Source organism: Rattus rattus, chromosome 13 (genome assembly GCF_011064425.1).
Source record: "Rattus rattus isolate New Zealand chromosome 13, Rrattus_CSIRO_v1, whole genome shotgun sequence".
Classification (NCBI taxonomy): domain Eukaryota; kingdom Metazoa; phylum Chordata; class Mammalia; order Rodentia; family Muridae; genus Rattus; species Rattus rattus.
This window is the reverse complement of record NC_046166.1, coordinates 8,631,966-8,651,675: the sequence shown is the minus strand read 5'-3', so window position 1 is coordinate 8,651,675 and position 19,710 is coordinate 8,631,966. Positions and strand designations below refer to the sequence as shown.

The 19,710-nt window shown below is 45.0% G+C and overlaps 1 protein-coding gene across 1 annotated transcript in view; it reads right to left on the bottom strand.

Moving 5' to 3' along the window:
- Vstm4 (V-set and transmembrane domain containing 4) overlaps nt 1-19,710 on the bottom strand; it is an 82,162-nt gene that overhangs the window by 11,971 nt on the left and 50,481 nt on the right. The window contains exons 6-7 of the mRNA XM_032918811.1: nt 12,273-12,379; nt 11,159-11,220 (exon numbers count right to left, since the gene is read on the bottom strand). Coding sequence (XP_032774702.1) covers nt 11,159-11,220; nt 12,273-12,379 — 169 coding nt within the window. The remainder of the gene's footprint in view (nt 1-11,158; nt 11,221-12,272; nt 12,380-19,710) is intronic.

Sequence of the window (19,710 nt, the reverse complement as noted above, 5' to 3'; positions counted from 1 at the left end):
ATTTTATAAATGGACAGATGGATGCCTCTAGATTTTACAAACCCTATTTTATGAACAGAAATGATTATATATCATGTCTCAGTGAGGCTCCCATACTTGACGCTTCTCCTGGCTGCACAGTGACTGCGCCATAAGCTGATGTAAGTGTTTCCACATGAACCAGGACTGACTGCGCATATCCCCAGTGCCTTCCCAATGTGCTTTTACAGGCAGCCACTCTAGATGATGCTTTTGCTTGGAAAGAGTGTTTGCTTATCTGCTTCAACCAAGACCATGACTCAGAATGCAATTTCTAACCCTTTCCTCACACGGCCTATCACACTGGATCACACGAGGGTCCCTGTGGTGGTTGATGCTCAAGAGCCTTGCCCTCAGAAACAAGAAGGCCGCCATCCATAAACTGTATGCTGGTGAGCAGTGCACCTAACCTGTCTGTGTTTCCTCAGCTACAATGTACGACTTGTACATTGCCTCATGGGATATCCACAGAGGAATTCCTGCCAGGACTGCAGGAAATGCTCTGTGTGTGGCCTACTGTTACTGTCAGTACTAAATAAACCTATGCGTGCTTTTGTGTGTGTGTGTGTGTTTATGTGTGTGTGTGTGTGTGTGTGTGTGTGTGTTGTGTGTGTGTGTGCGTGTGTGCATGTGTGTATGTGCTCATGAGTGTGCCTGTGTGTCTGTGTGTGTGTGTGTGTGTCTGTGCATGCTCATGTGTGTGTGTGGCTGTGTGTATGTGCTCATGAGTGTGCCTGTGTGTGTGTGTGCTCGTGTGTGTGTGTACTCATGTGTGTGTGTGTGTGCTCGTGTGTGTGTGTGTGTGTGTGCACTCATGTATTTTGTGCTCATGTATGTATGTATTTTGTAGTAATATGTGATATAACCTTGCTAAATGACAAGTTAAAGTGTTCCTGGAACAGGCTCTCCATCTGTGACCTAGACTGAGTGTCCTTGTCAGGCTCTCAGAACCTTGTCCTTCCTGTGCCTCTCTTAAGCTCCCTCCATGTGTCCTCCTTGAAGACCAGAGGTCCAGCCACTGAGCACTTCTTGGACATAGCTGGGCAGTGCTCTTCACTCAGGGATGGCTTTGGGCCCTAAGTTCGTATCATTTTCTCTGTCCGAAAGACTCTCCCATGCACCAGGGTGAACACTGCTCCTTCGTGTTATCAGGCCTTTTTCTCTGATGTGTTATCTTCCTCAGCAAACACAGCCGTTCCTTGCTCCCTGCAGGACTCTGCTGTTGTCACAGCGTGTAATGCTCTTTGGCACTGTAAAGTCACATCTCTTATCTTCTGTCTTTTTTCCATTAGACGACAGTAGCAGTGGAACCTAATAGTTCCTGGTGTGATGACAGCCCTGGGCAGAAGGTTCTCTTGCAGTCACCTTCACTCTTCATGTGCAGGAATGAAGACAAACACCTCCGTTTGTGATCAGTGCAGACTTGGTCTTTGATTTCAGCCTCTAGTGAATTCTTTAAATATATCCATGGCTCCATCCTGTAAGCGTTCGGCAACAGGACAAAATGAAATAAGCCCTGAGGAGTAGTGTCTCTGGTTGACTTGTGCAATTGTGCAAAAGCCCATCATGGCTGACCCTAAGATGACAGTGATATCTGATCTCTCTGGTAGGGTAAGAGCGGGCTGGAGTACACACTGGCTTTGCACTGAGCTCCAGAAAGACACATGTCTTGGGAAATCCCGAGATGTATATACGTGTGTGTGATTATGATGCAAGAGTTTGAGTGTGTGCATTTGCACCCATGTGTGAAAGCCAAAGGTTAACATTTTGGTTTTCCTTGATCCATCACCACTTTAGTTTTTGAAAAAGGGTCTCTCACTGAACCCAGAATTCACTGGCTTATCTAGGCTAGCTGGCCAGAGAGATTCAGGGATCTGTTTGTCTCTGCCTCACACCCCAATCAAGCTGGTTAAAAATGTGCTGTACCATGTCTGACTGTGTGTGTCTGTGTATGTGGTGAACTCTGTGCATGTGTCCTGCTCAGCCCACAGAGCTTGGGTTTCATGTGTGTACAAATGTTTGCCTTCTGTGTCAGTGTCTTGAACTCAAGTCTTCAAGGATTTCAATATGAGGAATTTATTAGCAAATCCATCTTCCCAGTCCAGAATGTGAATTGAATAAGATAATAAAAGAAAACCAGCCTGTCATCGTTAAAGAAATGCTTCTACAGATATCTCCCACCTCGGGAGGAAGGCGCAGCATTGTTCCTCATGAACTCCTTTCTCCCTCTTAACACCTTTGGGGACTCTACGATAACACACAACGGAGTTCTAAGCTTCAGGAAAAACATAGGCACATGGCTTTCAGGTTTAAAATACAATAAAAGACAGACAGACAGATGAATGGATGAATAGATGGCTGGATGGATGAATGGATGGATGGATGGATGGATGGATGGATGGATGGATGGTGGGTTGATATCTAACACTGAGGAAAATGTGAGGAAGTCACCATTCTCATCTTTTGTCAGATGCAGAATAAAAGGGGAAAAGGTTTTTGGAAGAGACTAGACAGACTCTATCAAAGCAAGAGTTATATGTTACTCCAAGTTTTAAAATATCTCCAACAGAAATGCACTAAAAAAAGGGATGTGTGCAGCGGTATTTTTCACCAGAACACCCTTCCTAAAAGTGGAAAATAAGCAAAACATATATGGCCAAGAATTGTGAGACTGAATGACCCCGGGCAGTCAATAAAGAGGAGGATAGAACTTCATGCATGGTGGGAGAGATGTGCTGGTATAGAGTCCACAAAGAACATTTCAGGTCAGGAAAAGTGTGCGAGAAGCACTCCCATCTGCACAAAACAACACTTGGAAGCAGAGTCATGCTATCCTACAGCCATGACCTACAACAACGGTTAGGTGGTCATAATGTACATTAGGGATATAAGCAAAGACATGGATGGGCTCCTCTGGATGATACACGGACAACACTTAAAAGTATATAACAGAGGCCATGACAGAAATAAGAGCCTAGGGAAGGAACTGCATTTTGTATTTTAGCATGTGAAAACTGAGTTGCCAGAGTAGTCCTCCCTGTCCCATGAAGTGTGGACAGAAAATGATGCCCTAGAAACCAACGGAGTTAGCTAAGCATTTTTGACAAGAGGAATAGGTTTGTCATGGAGGAAATAATAAGTTGTCACCAAGCACCTGTTTGGATCAGGTCTGATACGTGCCAGCAGGGGAACATGCCTCTACCTCATCCCATCTGAGACAATAAGGGAGTTGCCCAAGAGTTAAATGTCTATCCTTATTGATAAGTATTATAACAGGGTCTGGGACATGGAAAAGGACATTGAAATATCGTTCTAATCATCATTGTTTTCACCACCACCACCATAGTTACCACCAGTACCACCATCATCACCAGTAACACACCACCACCAGTACCACCATCACCACCAGTACAACCATCACCACCAGTACCACCATCACCACCAGTACCACCATCATCACCAGTATAACCATCACAACCAGTATAACCATTTTCACCAGTACCACCATCATCATTAGTACCACATTACCACCAGTACCACCATCAGCACCGGTACCATGCCACCACCAGTACCACCATCATCACCATTATAACCATCTTCACCAGTACCGCCACCACAATCCTCACCATTACCACCAACACCATCACCTTCATCACCAATTTATCACCACTCTCACCATCACTGCCATCATGATAATCATCCCCATCACAGTAAGGTTGCCATGGTACACAGGGCACAAACTAAGAGTTAAGGTCAAACCTAAAATGACGATGGGGACACGGATCATTTGTGAAGTTTACGTTTCAATATACAGTGTACACAATGAATGCACAAAGACTGCATTAATAATTTGCATCTCTGTGCTCATGCACACTCCAAGCAGAAAGTCCTAAGGCTATCTCCTACTGGGTTTTGGTCATCCTATATATATATATATATATATATATGTATTGATAATTTATCGATTTAGGGCTTGAGAATCTAACCCATTCCTAGAGCCCAAGCTTGCCTTGTCAACACAGAGCCCTGGGTTTAATCTTCAGCACTGGGGGAAAAAGGAAAAATAAGTTTGTCTCTAGATTACTCTAATTATAAATTATAATTGAATTTACTCAGGGAAGGCAGCCCTCAGATGCACCATTGTTTGGTCATGCACCATTGTGGGCTCAGCCTCTCACAGCTTTTCTTCCTGGAAGTCTGGGTGCACGCCTCAGCTGCGTGGATGTTTGCGTTCTTTCTTTCCAAAACTGGCACTTCATTTCTAGTATTCTCCATGTGAGATTGAAAAAGTCTTTTAATAACAACTCTAAAGTACCCTGTGTTCAAAACTGAGCTTTTAAATGAAATAGGCTTAAAAATCATCAGATGTGAGCAGAAACGATGATATTGTTTCATGAGATTACAAAACCAAAATAGAGCAAAAAAGTTTCTGAAAAAAATTTCCCAGCAGTGCAATGATCTTAGAAATAAAGAAAGGCAGCAAATCAGCTAAGCTGAGACGGAAAGCGAGCCGCGGCGCTCGCTCGGGGAGGGAGAGTTCCTGCAGACACCGGGGGCAGGGCGGGGGTGGGGGGGAACACACAAAATGAGGTCCCACTTGACCCCTGGGCACAGGGTGAGCCCGACACCGGGAGAGGTCATCTCTCGTCCAGTCTGCCCGGCACTGTTCTGCAGTCCAGCTTGTCACCTTGGCCATGTAGTTTCCCAGCTCAGGTCCTGCTCCGGCCGTGCTGCCTTGCACCTGTCAGCTCTCGGTGACCACTGGGAAAAAGTGAGGTGGAGGCTAAAAGGGGGATCTGAACGAGCCAGCCATGCAGCTGATAAAGAAGCTCACTTCCTTTAGAACCCAGAACGTCATCGGCAATGACAATGGAGAGGCAGTCTCCATGTGTGGCACTTCTGTGGTGCGACTCGCACAGTCTCCCCCAGTGAGGTTCCCAATGAATACTTAATCTATTACTTTCTCTTAAAAGGTTCCCTTGCCACCACCCGACCTCCACTGCTTCCCTGTCCCTGACCCTCCCCCTCTCTGTGTCTCTCTGTATCTGCCTCTATGTCTGTTTCTGCCTCTGTCTCTATCTGTCTCTCTCTGTCTCTCTCTGCCCCATCTCTGTCTGTCTCTGTCTCTCTGTCTCTCTGTGTCTCTGTCTCTGTCTGTCCCTGTTTCTCTCTGTTTCTCTCTCTCCCTCTCTCTCTTACATATTCTCTCTCTCTCTCTCTCTCTCTCTCTCTCTCTCTCTCTCTCTCACACACACACACACACACACACACACTCACAAATCATCACGCCCTCAGTCTACAGCTCCTGGCTTCTCAAACAGCAGAAAGACCCCCGACCCGGCTGATGTGTGTGGATGCTGCCATGTGACTGAGCGCTCTTACACAGAAACGACGTCCCCATGTCCCGGTGAACAGACTCCCTAAGCAGAGGATGCTCTCATTTCCACTTGCGCTTGATCACTTCCGGTTCTGGAAGCCCGGGCACCGGAGCTCCCTAGAGGAGAGGCCCATGAAACCAAATGACTTCTGTTTCCCCCACTCTCCTCCGTTTCAAAGCTTGAGCATCGATTCTCTCTCCAGTCAACATACATAACTCCCCGTGACAATAACGGGATGTGCATGTGCACCAAGGGGGGCATAGAATTTTTATCTCTGTAAAAATGGTACTAACATGGTACAAGCAAAGTTTTTGTTTTTTTCCCAAGGCTTTTACTTGGGGCAATATATCGTACATGTGGTTGTGGGTTTTTTTCCTTCTTTTTAATTTTAAATTGAGATTATGAACATATTTTATGCAGGTTAATATATCCTTTTCATGTAAAATTTAGCTGAAACCAGTTCTAGCACATTAACGACAACAAGAGAAATTCTCTGGCTTATTATAAACATCCTTCAAGAAACCTGAAAAGCATGTCCTCTGGAAATAATTTTGTTGGGATCTGGAATATTATTAAAATCCTCTCAGAACTCTATCACTGGTGCCTAGTGGGCCTCCGAGCTCTTTTCTACTACTGATCAGAGGAAACATCCTTTTTGGCCTTGGCAATATGTTCTGGATGGTGAAAACAGGGCTGGGGGAAGGGGCTAGGTAAACACAGGCCAGCCGCAGGGACCCGGCTGATGGCTTCATAATTTTCAACCATGCAGACAGAGAGAAACAGACGTCTTTTGGAGTGGATAGCCTCTTCCCTCACCACTGAGCATTCTGATCTTTGGGGTTCCATGAGAGGAGATAGTTTACTGAAGACTTTTGAATGGGTAAAAAAACTGCTGACAAATTACTCAAAGTAGGTAGTTCCTAACGTATAAAGTACCCCACAATGTGTTCATACGCTCCGGGTGTGGGTATGGGGGTGGGTGTGCCTGCGGTTGGAGCAGGAGACCTCAAGGACAAGCTTTGTGGGGAGCGAACAGCTCTGGGAGACAAGGAGGGTAGCAGAAGTAGGACAGAAAGCCCTGGTCTCCGTGTTTCCAGGGGTGGATGCAGGGTAGGGCGGGATCCAGGAAGCAGTGACAGATGACGATGCCCCCTGCCCTCCCACTCACAGGAAGCCATGTTTCACGCCAGAGGCAAGAGGGAGCCATTGGAATATTCTAGTCAGGGAAATGACAGGGTTGGAGCAGTTTCGGGAAAGCCCCTAGGCAGCAATGCAGCGGATGGATCGGAGGGAATAAGACAGGCTCCATGAGACACTCTGGGAAACTCGTGGTAATTAAGCCCACAGTGTTTCTGGTTTTTCTGTCTTAAGCCTCTTACTCACAAGAACTCATTTTCTCTTTGGATAGTAGGGGTGGTCTGACCCCTCGGCAACCCTGCCCCGGGAGGCTTAATTACAGAGAGGAAGGTCTCAGGGGCAAAAGTAGAGAGGAGTGTAGGATGCTGAGTAGGGCGCAGTGGTCATCATACCCATTTAACCCTAAAAATGATTCTCACTTTGTTTCTCATTAATTTGGGGGTGCTACTAACCTCACTCCCTTCCTGATACTTTTCTGCCTTTAAACTTGATTTGCTTCCATATCAGACACTGTATTTTCCCCTGACTCAATCTCTAAATCAATAAACTGGACTAATTAAAAAAAAAAAAAAAAGGTCAGAGACATTTCAAAAGCTCTCCAACTAATCTGATACAAGGAAGTAGTTAAATTTCCACAGACTTCCAAGCCAATGCCATGAGGGTGTTTGACCAGGATGAGGGGACTGCAGGTTCCCAGAGGTTTCAAGGAGATTTTTTGAGGTTGAGTTACAAAACAAACAAGCAAATAGGTGCATCTGTTTCCTGAGTGTTCTGCAAGCCTAGAGGGTTCTGTTTGTTTTGTTTTGTTTTGATATGTTATTCTGGTAAGGAGACTGGGGGCCCTAGGTCTGCTAGCTGTGTGCTCTGCCTCTGAATCCTACCTCCAGGCCACACACAACTTTCTGAGTGTGTTCTCTCACTCTCCAGATGACAGAGGACTCCCTGTATTAGAATAAGGACTCACTTCGAACATGCAGATGATGGGACAGACAGCACTGTCAGATGGCCAGGAAGAACCCGTGTGACCAAGGACCTCACTGCCTGTTTGGCAGAATTTATTATTCTTAAATAAGTGATAGGAGTGCTGCTTAGATACCTTGGCTATAAAATGCCTCTCGGTAGCTTTTTTTCTGGTTTACCACTTCCCAAAATAAGCAACTACTTTCCCACTAACTGTTAATTCCTACAATAACGCGTTTCTCACAAACCGTCACGTTGCCTTAGAAATATTAAAAAAGCATTCCAATCTCCTAATCTCTGAGTGTTGCAAACACTGGGATTCATGCGTGTCATCTGGTTGACGCTATAGTCTAGACAAGTGACAGGAATCATAAGACACCTAGAAGAGAAGCTAGTATACTGTAGATGATCAATAAGTGAGTGAAGTCCTTATGTCAGCCTTAGCCCTTCTTCTCAAAGGAGAAGTTAGATGAGTTTTTAAGAAGAGAAATGGTAGGGTAGCCAAGGACCCAGCCAGGATGTACTTCTTTACAGAGTATGGCAAACTGATCAGCAATAAAGGTCCTAACCGGTGGGAGCATATACATACATACATACATACATACATACATACATACGTAATACATACATACGTAATACATACAGACATACATACAGACAGACATACTTGCATACACACGTTCTTCATACATACACAAATACATGCATACATACACACAGATACATATATATGTACACATAAAAACATACATGTAGATACATATATATGTATCCATGAGTGCATGTGTGTATTGTGTGCCTCCAGGTTATTGTCTAAATTACCCATTAAGGTCTTCGTCAATCAACAAGTAGCTACTGACTTAAGTTTCAGCTACCATCAAGGCTTATTGATCTGAGAAATAAATATCGATCAAATTGAGACGGAGGTCAATGCGAACGTCCTGGGGCAATAAATCTTAATATTCATCCAGCTCTGCAGATAATAGGCCTGGTAATTTTGTCTCTAAAATATTGGCTACACAGAGGCTTGATTGAGTTCAGCCCCCTTCTTTTTTCTTCTGTGAGTTGTGATTGGTGGAAACTGGTATCAAAATTAACTTGCCTCTATGAGACGTAGGCATAAAAAATTTAAATTTTTATGTCCTAAATAACCAACAGATAATTTTGTACTTAAAGAACTATTGTTAAATTTTTCAATGGGGCTGGAGAGACAGCTCAGAGGCTAAACATACCCACCACCCTTGCAGAGAACTGAGTTTCAGTTCACTGAGTCACATGGAGACTCATAATCATCTGCCACTCCAGTTCCAGGGGATCTGGTGGTCTCTTCCAATGTCTGTGTGACTCTCACACACATGTGCACAGGCAAGACACTCATATACATAAAGTAAAATAAATACAATACAAAAGGGAGAACGGTCTCATCAAACTAACCATCGTTTTGAGATATGTGTAGACACCTTGATGTACTATTTTGTGAGGAGCGTCCTGTGCTGACCGTTTACGAACATTTTATTTCATAGTTTACTTTGTGTCTTCTCACAATCATACAGGCTATTTTTCTATAAATGTTTATGTCAATAAAGACGCTCAAGGGCTGGAGAGATGGCTCAGCAGTTAAGAGCACTAGCTGCTCTTCTAGCGGGCCTGGGTGCAATTCCCAGAACCCACAGGGCAGCTCACAACCATCTGTAGTTCCAGTTCCATGATATCGGGCGCCCTCTTCTGGCCTTCTTAGGCACTGCGTGCATGTGGTGGACAGACAGATGTGCAGGTAAAACACTCATACACTAGAATCAAATAGAAACATATGTAACCTGTAGTTTGAACACTTGCTGAAATACGTTTTATTTTAATTTCCTGTACTGAGTCCCTGTCCAGGGAAGCTTGACAGTTCAAAGGGTCAGCAATGAGGCCTTGTGACGGGGACTACAGTCATTATTTTAAGTGCTGATGTATCCAGTGTTCTGATAAGCCACAAAACCAAAACCCACTTAAGACAGCATTTTATACCCGTGCATCCCAACAACCAGGCTTATATTTAACGGATAAAGGAGAGGAAGAGCCTAGCAGGCTGTAGACTAAAGAAAGCTATTGGATTCAGGACTGGTGACTGTCTTCCAGCCGACTGGGAACCCCTTCACTCCCCGTAAGTGGAGTGACCATGTGTCCTCACAGAAGAAACTGGCCAATGAGGGACAAGTCTTACTGTGAGAACTAAATATGACGATATGTAGAATGCACATGCATGCATGTCGTGTACGCATATGACTGGAATACGTCCAGAGAACTCTAATACACTGCTGTCTGCTATGACGGACATTGAAACAGCTTTAACAAGCTTTTTCCCTTCCTATACTCTACACACATTCATCTGCTTCACGGTGTTCGCAACAAAACAAATCACAGATTATTAACCACTAAAAACTATATGCACATACTGATATCAAAGGAGTTGGTGAATGAGGAAAGAGGAGGCTCCCTCTTGCAGAACTCTAAGCGACAAAGACAGAAAGGCCGATGGAAATGCAAGGCCACTGACGCACCACGGCTCACGCTTCCTTGCACAGAGGCGAGGATGACGGCGAGCTCGGTGAGCAGAAGCCACGACACAGCTCTCTTCAATAAATATTAATTCATTGTGGTGGCAAACAGGTTCACAAATTCTTGATGCCTTCCCTTTTGAAAGGTTGTACCTAACCTCTTTTGCCTGCTTTGAGAGTGAACTGGCTATTGGGGATGGTTTCTGACACATATGGGACAGACAGAAAAAACAGTGTGGAACCAGGGATGAGTGACTTCATCATGAGTTGAAATGGGTCATCACGTCTAAAAGGTCACACCGAACCCTGCCCCTCCCCGACCTCCATCAGCTTCAGTTACAGGCAGTCAACCTGCATCTGAAAACCTTAAAGGGAAAATTCCAGAATTAGATAATTCCTATGCTTTTTAAATAAGTTTCAAACTACAGCATTTTACAATTGCTCCATGTTGGAGCTGGCCACTGTTACTCTATGGTGTCTAATTTGGAAGCTAAACATTACCAGGGTTATGTGTGAAGAAAATGGAGCCCACATTTGTCGTGTTTGATACAACCTATGGTTTCAGGATCTACTGCAGGGTGATGGAATGCACGCAACGTGGGACTGTCAGTGGACGTGCTGTGTGGACAGCATGCTACGGTTAACACCCTGATCAAGCAACTTAGCCACCAGCTACGGAAGATGTGAACAAGAGGGGCAACGGACATACTGAAAACTCGGATCCCTCATGATGATGTCTGTAAATCTAAAGTTATTTCAAAATAAAAAGATTTGACATATTTTCCTGGAAAGCTCCTCAGTGTCCTCTTCAGAGGGTATTATCAGATAAATAAACGCAAGCAGGTCCACTTTCTGTCTTACACCCTTCTGATGATGACGCGTTCGCTCTCGGTTTTGGGAGGCAACATTTGTAGCGAGAGATCATTTCATTTGGATTCTCAGGGTGACCTTGCCGTTCTGAGAGATGTAGGTGGAGAAAGGCTGACTCAGAATCTGATCTGAGAAGAGTGGATGCTTTGGGGACAGACGCCTTTAACACACTCTGAGTCAGGAGAGGTATTATTTGACCCTCGTGCTGTTTCTCGTGTTAGAGGAACTGCAACAACTGAAACGGTTACTCACCAGGGCGACTTTCCTCTGTGGTTTCAGCAGCTTTGGTTTGTGGAAAGTGGTGGCTATCGGTGCTGTGGAAGGACACCAAGTTTTAGCTTGAAATACTTCCAAGGCCTCTTAATGCCCACCTTCTGTGGGCATCACAGATATCACGTGTGCAGACTGCCAGAGCCTTCCTAGTCCTGAGGATGAACTCAAGCTTCTGGAGTAGGTGTCCTTGGGCACCACTAACTGGAGGGTAATCACCCCCTCATCCTTAGACATGACACTGCCTCCTAAGGGAGGCCAGGTCACAATAGATCTGCATTAGTCACTGCCACATGCATGGAAGCTAAGTGTACAGGAGCCCTTGGTCAAGGCTGAGGCAGGACTTTTCCCGAAAACTCTTATCTCCCCTAGACCCCAAGGCAGTAGCTGACCCTCACCTAGCCCTGTGAGCTCATCAAGAAGAGGTGACTGTCCTAGCTTAACAGAAGCAAACTGAGCTCTCCCTCCAGTGTTGTGATGAGTCTTGACTGACTTGACTTGAACTTGGAACAGAAAGCCAAGTTTCATAGTCCCCAAGTGCAACCTGTATCTTTGGTAACTGAGACAGCATCTACCCTGCAATGACTGACACAGTATAGAGGCATAGGTGCTGACTCTCTGCTCCTTCTCGCCCAAGGTCTCACACTTCCCAGCCTTCTTCCTGCCTGCCAGTGATGCCTCTTCTGACTTCTTCCACAAGGTTCAGTAGGATACCAGCAGAATCCAGTTAAGGGATAAAAATGTATCTTGTCATGTTAAAGTTTTCCCTTATATCTTTATATTTCAAATTTGTTGAGGCCAGTCTATCTAAGCAGTGTCTATCTGTAGACGGTCTTGGTCCTGCTAAGATTCAGTAGGAACTATTCTGTGCATGTTGACTTACCTCAATGTCAATGCCCAAACCTATCTATATCTCACACCATCTCAGTTTGTTACGTACATAATCTAGTGGGACTGTTTGCACCATAGTAGCACTGAGTGATAAGTCCCCCACCCCCATTCATCCATCTATTCCTCTGCCCTGATCCCACATTTGATTCTAGCCTTGCATCAATCAAGGTGGCTTTACTTAGGAAATCGAAATCCAGGTCCTTACCTTTGGCAGGGACCGCAGGTGGAACATCTGCCTTCTTCTTATGCCTCCTACCCTTCTGTGGCTGCAGTGGGGATAAGCTGGTCACACTGGTGACAGTCTCTCCTGAGCTGTAGAAGAAAAAGTCCAGATGAAGCCAAAGTCTATTCACTGCTGGAAATCAGAATGGGAAAAGGAACCAGTGCTCCCAAGAGCTTTTAAAAGCTCCCGATGCAGGTTCCAAGGAAGAGCTACCTCCCAGAGAGACAGATAATGGTTTGTATGGTCTCCAGAGATGCCAGCAAGTCTAATATCCTCCCTTGGAGAAGATAAAAATGACAAGGTGCTAGCTGGAGACTTGGGATGTGCTCCTCAAAGTTCGAAATCCCTGGAGAAACCAAGGACCAGCTTGTTCACATTATTTAAGGGTGTATAGCTTGAAACTTACTTTGACTGGGTACAGTCCAGCTTGGCTACTCACTGTGTCATTGGTTACTGATGATGTCACCAAAAATGTACACATACTTGGGCTCGCTTTCCTAGAGCATCATGTCTTTGCATTCCATAATCCCAAAAGCAAGTAGCTCTTAGCCAAATAAGAGGGGACTTGGAGGAGCAGCACCTGACAGTCTTCGGGGTCCTCTGTAAGTCCCAGGGTCTTGTTTCTATGGTGCCTTCATCTTTAAGACAGGCAAATGGGTCATGCCTGTCAGTCAAAGTCATGAGTCAGGCAAAGCAGTCAGTCAGTTGATCCTGTGGGGCCACTCCAGTATCTGTTTAGTTCTATGTGCTGCCCTCGACAGAGAATTTTGACACGGATGACAAGCCTTATAATAAAGAAAGCTAAAACCCATGGGTCTAACCTGCTAAGCAGGAAATGTCTGAGCTAAGCTGCGCCCTGGTTCTTACACCAGTCACTTATCTTTCTGCTGAGGAAAGCCATACAAGGAAGAAGGGGTTATTTTGGGTCCCAGTTTGAAGCCCTGCTCCCTTGTGACAGGGAAGTCATGGCGGCTGGTCACACGGCATCCATAGTCAGGAAGCAGAGAGAGAGAGAGATGAATGCTGGTGCTCAGTTTCCGTTCTTTATTCATTCAATCCAAGATGTTAGCCAGGGTGGTGATGCCACCGCACTTAAGATGCATTTCCACCTCAGGGAAATCTCTCTACAAAGGCCCCCCACAGACACAGCAGAGGTGTGTCTCAAATTCTGAATGCCCCCACGCTGACAATGATGGGTACACATTGCAGCCTCCTGTGTGCTGACCTTCTCTGCAGGTGTAGAGGTCCAGAGACTGAGTAGAACAGTATTCAATCGTGTGTCAATGCTTTCCTATGGGCTCCAGCACCTCACGGGAAAGCCCATTGTAGAATCTTTTGCTCCCAGGCACAGGGTGCAGCCTGTGAAATGTGGTTCCCAAAAGACTCTCCGGGGACCAAGAAAAATCTGAGGTGTGGAAGACCACGATCAACTTCCCAATCACTGAACAGTCAGTAGAGCAGTAATTAGCATCTCAAAGGAGAGCTCCAAGTGTGTAAACACACTAAACTCATCTTGAAAGGGTACAAAGAGAGGCCACTTCCTTTCCGCTCAGCGCCAGAATGGCAGCAGTCAAAGTTGAGTAAGCACCTTGACCGCAGGCAGACCTCTGAGTGCAACCTTCCCTGAGGGAAAACAGCTTACCAACATCTAACAAAATGACAGAGCCTTGGTTAAGTTAAGTACAATTATCCTTACACTAGTTCTTCTGTGGCTGGGAACAGAAATAAACCATTGACCCATGTACTGAGGAGGTTAGATGCACTGTGAAGAGAAAATTCCAGGTCTTAGATACATTGCTGAGAGAAAAATCTACTGTGAAACAACCCACACTTGGTATCAAACTAGGGGAGACAAGATATAAGCTACAGTGAGCTTTCCTATGTGTAAAGAAACCTTAGAAATAGTCAGGGGTTTGAGAATAGGGGACGGAGAATCACTGCCGGATACATTACAATGATGCACTGCCGGATACATTACAGTGATGCACTGCTGGATACATTACAGTGTTGCACTGCCGGATACATTACAGTTATGCACAAGTAAATGTACACACAGTCACAGGCTATTGAGACAACAGTCCTAAATATTTAAAACCAAGTAAATGAAGACTCAGTGTGGGAAAAAGTCCAAGTGTTCCCACTGGGATTCCCCACAGATGGCTTATTTTCTTTGGGAACAGAACGGACAAGTGGTCATAGCTGCAGAGTGCGGGGAGCCTGCTGTGTAAATGCACAAATAGCGAAAAGGAATGTGGGTTTACAAAACTCTGACCGCCAAGAGCAAACAAGGGATTGCTTAAACACACAAACACACAAACAGCCTTTTAAACTCTTGACATGTTTATTTCTTTTTCTTTTCAAATAAAAGCAGTCAGGCCTGAGGATTAAAATGGTAGTTATAGACACAGAAATAAAAGGAAGTAAGCCTGTCGTGACCAAAACATGAATTTTGTAAATATTTCCACAACTCTTTTTCCTTCTAAAAAAAAATAAACCAAGAAAAACCCCCAACTATTTTTGGAATAGTTTTAGGTTCACAGAAGAGTTTTCCTAGCACTCTCACGGTCTTCATAGGCCCAGCTTCTCCAATGTCAACTCCCCCCACCAAAACAACTTACCAGTTAACATCTGGAAAGCCTACATAGGCTCACCAGGAACATCCACAGACTAACGGTAACGCTAAGTAAGGTTCCATGGACTTGGACAAATACGTGTTTGCAACATTATCGTATTATAGACAGTGGCTTCACAGTCCTAAGAGGTGCTTTGCCTGGTCACGCCATTCAGGTCCCAGAAACCATTGATCTTTGTTTTGACTAGTTCCATAGTCTGCCTGTACCAGGACATCACAGGGATAGAAGCACGTCATAGAATCCTGTTCATACTGGCTTTTTTCACTTGATTACAGGCATTTAAAGATTTAAAGATCCATGTCTTTTTCTGGTTTGGTGGCTCATATATGTATATATGTATGTCTGTATGTCTATATGTGCATGGCAGCATGCAGGCAGACACGGTGCGGGAAAAGCCAAGCGTTCTACATCTTGACCAGAAGGAAGTCTATAGGAGACTGGATTCTGCACTGGAGCATATATATGACCTCAAAGCCCACCTCCATCAAACACATTTCCTCCATCAAAGCCACGCCCACTCCAAGGCTACACCTCCTAGTAGTGCCACTCCTATGGGCCAATCACTCAAACACATGAGTCTATGGGAGCTATTCAAACCATTAGGAATAAAACTACTGTGAGCAGGTTTTTATATGACTAGAAGATTTAGCACTATGTTTTATACATCTTTAAGAAATTTCATTAAATTTCAATATGATACCTTTATTTATATTTAGCCTACATCTGTATATTTTCCAACAAGGAGATAAGCTATAGTTTACATAGCCATTCTCTAACACACGAACAACTGATTCGTTCTTTAACATATTTGTGCGGAATAGTTTCCCATTCTTAAGCTGTCATTTTTAAGTTTGAACCTGAAAATTGGAATTTCCACGTTAGAGAGGTCCATCTTCAAGGCCATGTTCACAACTGTTGTCAAAGCAATTGACAACAAGTTAGTGCTGGCTTATGGCTGTCCTATCTGTGAAGAACTGTCCCATGTCATGGTCTTTACCATTGTTTTTCAGTTAAACAAGAAACTTATGATCCTCTGGCTGCATATCTTTGATTGACACAGAGGGTGGCCACGGCCTGAGTCTGTCTCCCTGCGTCCTCATAAATGATTATTTTCTTCAGACTTTTCACATAGGTTTGCAGAGATCTCTTCCATCAAACTGACACAATTATTGCAACATTTTTTTCCCAACCCTCCTTTGGGGTGGTGGTTTGAATATGCCTGACCCAGGGAGTGGCACTATTAGGAGGTATGGCTTTGTTTGAGGACATGTGCCACTGTGGGTGTGGCTTTAAGACCCTCATCCTAGCTGCCTTCAGCTCTCAGCTCTGTCTGCACCATACCAGCCTGAATGCTGCCATGCTTCTGCCTTGATAATAATGGACTGAACCTCTGAACCTGTAAGCCAGCCCCAATTAAATGCTGTCCTCATAAGAGTTGTCTTGGTCATGGTGTCTGTTCACAGCAGTAAACCCTAAAACACCCATTTATCCTGGACTTCCATTAAGTTCGCAGTTCTCTCCCCTTTCTGCTGAAATCCTTTAACAGTCTTTCCATTTTGCCTCTGAACTCAGACAGTATCCCCAGGACACCTCACACACAGGAGAATTAGATGTTTCCATTTCCTTTTACTTGGACTTAATTCTTTAGCTCTTTCATGTACATCGTGAACATCATTTCTATGAACATATGCCATTATGCCCAGGGCTTTTAGAAAGCTGAAAAGGTTCTGTCTTGTCACCATCCTTTTCCTTCAAAACAGCAAGGCTGTGTGCATCCCACTAAATTTAGCTCTGATTCAGAGTTCAACAAGATTCCAAGCACACAGTTGAGTCATCTTGGTGATGTGCGGGCCACACTTTTCTCTCTGAATTCCATTTCTCCCATGGAGCCAAGCCTGGGAAGACTTTTCAACTGTGAAAACCCACCTTATGATTAACTTACAAGAAAAGCTATGCTACATCTCCGATCGGAACAGGGTTCCAGTTTGTCTCTGACACAGAAGGCAAGTGTTATTGGTGGCAGGCAAACCAAAAGTGATGGGAAACCAGGCCCGGAAACTCCCTCTAAATTAGAGGGCAGCGCAGTCTGAGAGATGTGCTCTTTGTGGGGAGCTTGTTGTTAAATGGGGTTGTTTTTCTGGCTCCAGCGTGGGAGAGGCAGGAGGCAGCACATGTGGTATGAGTATCTTGTAAGAGATACTATCGTCCCTGCCAGGTCACCTTACCAAGTCTCTGTCCCACAGGGGCAAAGAACCACTGTTTCAGAACTGGCAGAATCTTGATCTCGTGACCAGATGTTGGAAATGGGGCAGAAGATGACGCTGTAGCTGCAGACGTGATTCTAGATAAACCATTCATTTCCATGGGCCTCTACCCATCCGTCTATAAAATTGGGTGACCAGTGCACACCAGCTATCCCAGGAGGCCATTAGGATGTCAGATGCAATAGCGTGAATTCAGTAAGTTGGGGCATTGTATCGATTGCTTTTCTGGTTGTGACAGGAACAATTTGAGACAGGGAGGATTTGTTATGGCTCAAGGAGTAAAACAGTCCACACCAAAGTGGGCCAGGAAGCAGGGTGGGGGTGGGGTGGCTTGTGCTCAGACCTCCTCCCTCTCAGCCCATGGGATGGTCCTGTGTGAACTTCCGGTCAGTCTTCCCTTACAAATACCACCCTCCCCCTCCCAACACTCCACAGGCAGAGATGTGTTTCCATAATAATCTCCCAGCTGACTCTAAATTTGGTTAAGTTGACAAATAAAATTAGCCATCACAGGCATACAAAGTCTACATACTTCAAACAGGACTCCAGTACATGCCAGCAGCGTGGACATCTCACAACGCTTCACTGGGAATATGGTGTTTGCACTAGGGTGGCATGCCATGGTGCTCATGTTTCAGCTCTGAGGGGCAAGTTTCAACTTGAACACCTGTCAGAAACTTTTCTGCCCGGCATAGTGTACTATGTCCTGCTCTGACATATGCTTGCTCCCCCACAGTGACAGCAGAATCCAGCCAAGTGCAGTGTAGGACAGACCAGACAAGTAAGGAGAGAAAGACTGACCCACTGACTAAAACATTGCCTCCCCAAGATGCTAATAAGGCTCGTGACCTCGATTTTGCAGGGCTTTGGACAAATGCTTGCTAAACTTTCTTTTATTTTCCTTTCAGAAAACAAAGTTAGTAGTAATTGCTATGTCTGTGTCTGTTTGGTGGCAGCCACTGGGGAAAGGACATGGAACTCAGGTAAGAAATCCAGACTTTACTAAGGCCTCGGCTCTTCCGAAGGAAAGGAGTGGACTTCCATCCAGGTGGTCCTGATCATTAACCCTGAAGCAAGGACCTTGGCACCAGCCTGGACAGGAAAGAACTAGAGAATGAAAGCAGAAAGATAGCCACTCAGCCCAGATTAGACCAGCTACCCTGGGATAAAGCCATGTCCTTAAAGAGCTGGTACCCGAAGGTAGCATCCATTCTGGTATGTTTTATGTTTGTGCTAGATTGAGTAAGGCGGCTCAGACTTCTTCCCTGGTAGAAGGAGGATGGCTCAGCAAAACTGTAGGAGTCTTGAGAGATGGAACTGTGCTTGGTGCCCAAGACCAAAAGCTTTTCTGGCTCAAAAATGAGCAGAGGAGGACAGGAAATCTGGGATGAGTGATGTCACCTACCCAAATAGTGTACGTGGTGGAAATTCTGTGTCTCTTCTTGATAGCTACATGCGTTTGAGAGAACAGAGAGGAAGGGGTTAACACCCTACCACACACCAATCTGACTCCACCAGAGCACATAACAATTTAAGCCTTCTACACCCAACCCCAGCCTCCATTGCTAACTAAATGTAACATCAAATCACAATTGTCATCCACAGCATGGCTCCCTTTAAGTTGCCCTGTCCACCAAATGGCCATCTTGATACCGGCCACTGTAAGACATGCTAGCTCTGGGAGCTGAGGAGCTCCCATGGAACCACACTGTAGATGCTAGTGATACTCTTGGTTCCAGACCATCTTCCTGTAGCGCCTGACCATTGTGACGCCTATGTCCCTTGAGGTCTGTCATTTCTAGTCTTCACTGAATGAGCAGCAATTTCTCATCCCTAGGTAGAGATGTCTGTCGTGGGCTACACGGAGGTTTGTTATCATCTGAAGTACGGCAGCTAGAGACCAAAGATCTAGACACAGTGAGTCCCTTAGCAGGTGGGGCTGAAGGAACAATGTTGCTTGGGCTCTGCCAGCATCCATCTAGGTCTCCTGAGTACTTCTTACTTCACAGCATGGTGGAAGGTTTTACTTTAACTGACCTGTCCAGAAGTGTCCACCTCCTCTATTTCTCGTCCTGATGAGCTGAATGCTCAACTTGTATCACAGGAAGGATCTATCTGTTCCTTTACAATTGACTCTCTACTCACCTCTTCAAGGTCATATACATCTCACACAGACTACCTATACCATGAAATCTTTTTATAGAATCTTGAAGAACTACAAGTTTCTGTAGCCATAGTGTCAACTCTCTTGTTACTTTTAGGACAGTAATCAATACTCGTGACTACAGGAGGACCCCTACCCTCAATACCAGCTACCACAGATGAAATCCAAGAGCTCCTACACATGGGACAACTTTTCAGATGTTTCACTCTAGGCCCCAGAGCCCTCAACTGTCACTAAAATACACAAGGTCAATTGACATTGTGCCACATAGAGGAGCCAGGAGCTACTTAGAGGTTGTGTAACTTCAATTTTAAGCTAGGTAAATAGTGTCACCTTGCCATGGCCTTATACCATGACAC